We start from the raw sequence: 2,299 nt of genomic DNA, 5'->3' as shown, positions 1-2,299 counted from the left end.
GCAGGAATCTATTGTCCAATCACAGCCACCCGTGTCCAATTTCATTTTTGTTTTTTCAAGTTTCAGAGATTTATTCAGCAGTGTAAACCCCAACACAATACACCAACATGATTTCATGCATTGAGAGGGGAAATCTTTCCTGGATAAAGAGGAAAATTACACGGATGACTTCTGCAAGACCTCCATCCTAAGCAGCTTTATAGTGAAACATTTCATTTAGAAGTCTGGACCTTCTTTCTTCAGTTTGCCGTAATCTGCATTCACCGAGTAAAACCTGTATTGGTCATGGAGACCCAGTGTGTTCCAGGGTTCTGGGTTATTTTTCTTATCCCAACTGACACCTGGATTGAACAATGCCACGAGCAACACATACTGCGCTGCTCCAGTACCTCCCCCTCCAATAAATACGAAGAGGGAGATCAAGCTCATATGCTTCTTGGCCGGACCCAGGATCTGGCGAAACAATGGGGGCGACAGAGGCCCCGGGTCCAGGAGAACAGATCAAATCTGCACGTCCCTACACCCTGTGTCCAATTTTAGATCGATTTCTAGAATTCTCCAGCATCTCCCACCCAGAGCTCCAGGGTTCTGCCTGCTAGGCCGTCCTGAGGATGAGCAGCAGAAGGAGGAGGGAGTCCAGAATCCTTGAGAACTCAATCTTTTTGGCCTGGGAGGTGGAGGTGGGGTGTCTGGAGGCCAGAGGCCTCTGGGAGGACAGAACACTGTCCTCTGTGAAACCTTAGGCTGTCATTAATATCACCGAGGCTCCAAAAGACATCCATCCCATCATTCCAATAAAAAATGAAAAGCCCGAGAGGCTCAGTGCCCAGACTGGCCGGCAGACACTTGCCAGGCCAGGCGCCTCCAGCAGAGGGCGCACGCAGAGATGGGAGGTGCCCCCACACCAAGTCAGGTCCCATCTGGTCCTGCTCAGCCAGAGCAGGGCAGGTACCAGGAGACCGGCAGCCCCTGGGATACGAGTCGTTCAAAGGAGAGGCCCAGGAGTGTTGAGGGTGGGGGAGATAAAGACTGGAGCACTTGACCCCAACCTTGCACCCCAACTTTGCTCATCTGCTTGTTACACATTTGTCACTCGTTTTGCACTGATTGGGTTTCCATCTAGTGCAGGGCACAGCCTGGTCTTCCCCAGACACTGCTTCCAGATTCACCTGCTGAAGACACCCCTCGAATCATGTGCTTCTGCTCCAGGACCTGCAATGACTCCCCAGGTCCATGGCATCATGTGATGTCTCTGTCTGGTGTCAAGACCTTTGACAATCTGCCTCCTCCCTTCCGATCTGTGTCATCTCTATGTGCAACCGTTCCCCTCGGGCAGACTGGTGCCCTCGCTCGCTCCTTCCAAACTACCACCTGCTTTCTATTCTGTAAAATGGCCCCGGTAGTGGCCCCCCCACCCCATAGAGTCACTGGTATGTGGATTATGTGAGACAACACGTGTGAACCACACGCCTGGCGCACAGTAGGCATTATGTTAAATGTTTGCAGTGATAATGATGCTGCTTCTGAACTAATCCGTCCCTTTTTAACATGCCCCCACCTCTTTGCCCAACCAAGACGTCTCTGTCTTTCACAGCCCAGCTCAACGCTGCTCTTCTTTCCAGAAGCCATGCAGGGTCACTTTGGGCCAGTAGTTTGCAAAGCTGGGACTCACCTGAGAAAGTCTATTTTTCTTTTGCATGGCTTAAAATGTTTTCTTTTGGTGGTAGAAGCACATAACATAAACTTTACCACCTTAACCATCTTTAAGGGTACAATGCTGTCGTGTTGAGTACATTCACATCGTTGGGCAACAGATCTTTTGAACTTTTTTATCTTGCAAAACCAGCACTGTACATATTAAACAAAAACTCCCCATTTCCTGCTTGCCCCAGCCCCTGGCAATCACCCTTTAACTTTTGTCTCTATGAATTTGTCTACTTTAGATACTCAACGTAAGCAGAATCATACAATATTTATCTTTTTGTGACTGGCTTCTATCACTTAGCATGAGGTCCTCTAGGCTCCTCCGTGTTCAGCGTGTGACAGGATTTCCTTCCATTTTTAAGGCTGAATAACATTCTACCATATAGTGTATATACATACATACATACATACACGTATTTGTAAACCACATTTTTAAAAATATTTTATTTCTTTATTTGAGAGAGCGAGCGACAGAGTGTGCACGAGCAGGGGGGAGGGGCAGAGGGAGAAGCAGGCTCCCTACGGAGCAAGGAGAACGATGCCGGGGCTCGATCCCAGGACCCCGGGATCATGACCTGAGCTGAAGCCAGATGTT

The 2,299-nt window shown here is 48.9% G+C and overlaps 1 protein-coding gene across 1 annotated transcript; it reads right to left on the bottom strand.

The window, feature by feature from the left end:
* Positions 1-216: 216 nt before the first annotated feature.
* Positions 217-495, bottom strand: LOC113909155 (cytochrome c oxidase subunit NDUFA4-like; the record flags this gene model as incomplete). The annotated part of the gene is made up of 1 exon (XM_035728076.1): positions 217-495. A coding segment is annotated over one exon (279 nt), but the record flags the coding sequence as incomplete, so codon positions are not given.
* Positions 496-2,299: the final 1,804 nt, after the last annotated feature.

The sequence above is a fragment of the Zalophus californianus genome, chromosome 6 (genome assembly GCF_009762305.2).
Source record: "Zalophus californianus isolate mZalCal1 chromosome 6, mZalCal1.pri.v2, whole genome shotgun sequence".
Lineage (NCBI taxonomy): Eukaryota > Metazoa > Chordata > Mammalia > Carnivora > Otariidae > Zalophus > Zalophus californianus.
Note: the sequence above shows the minus strand (reverse complement) of the source record. Positions and strands in the feature narration are given on the sequence as shown.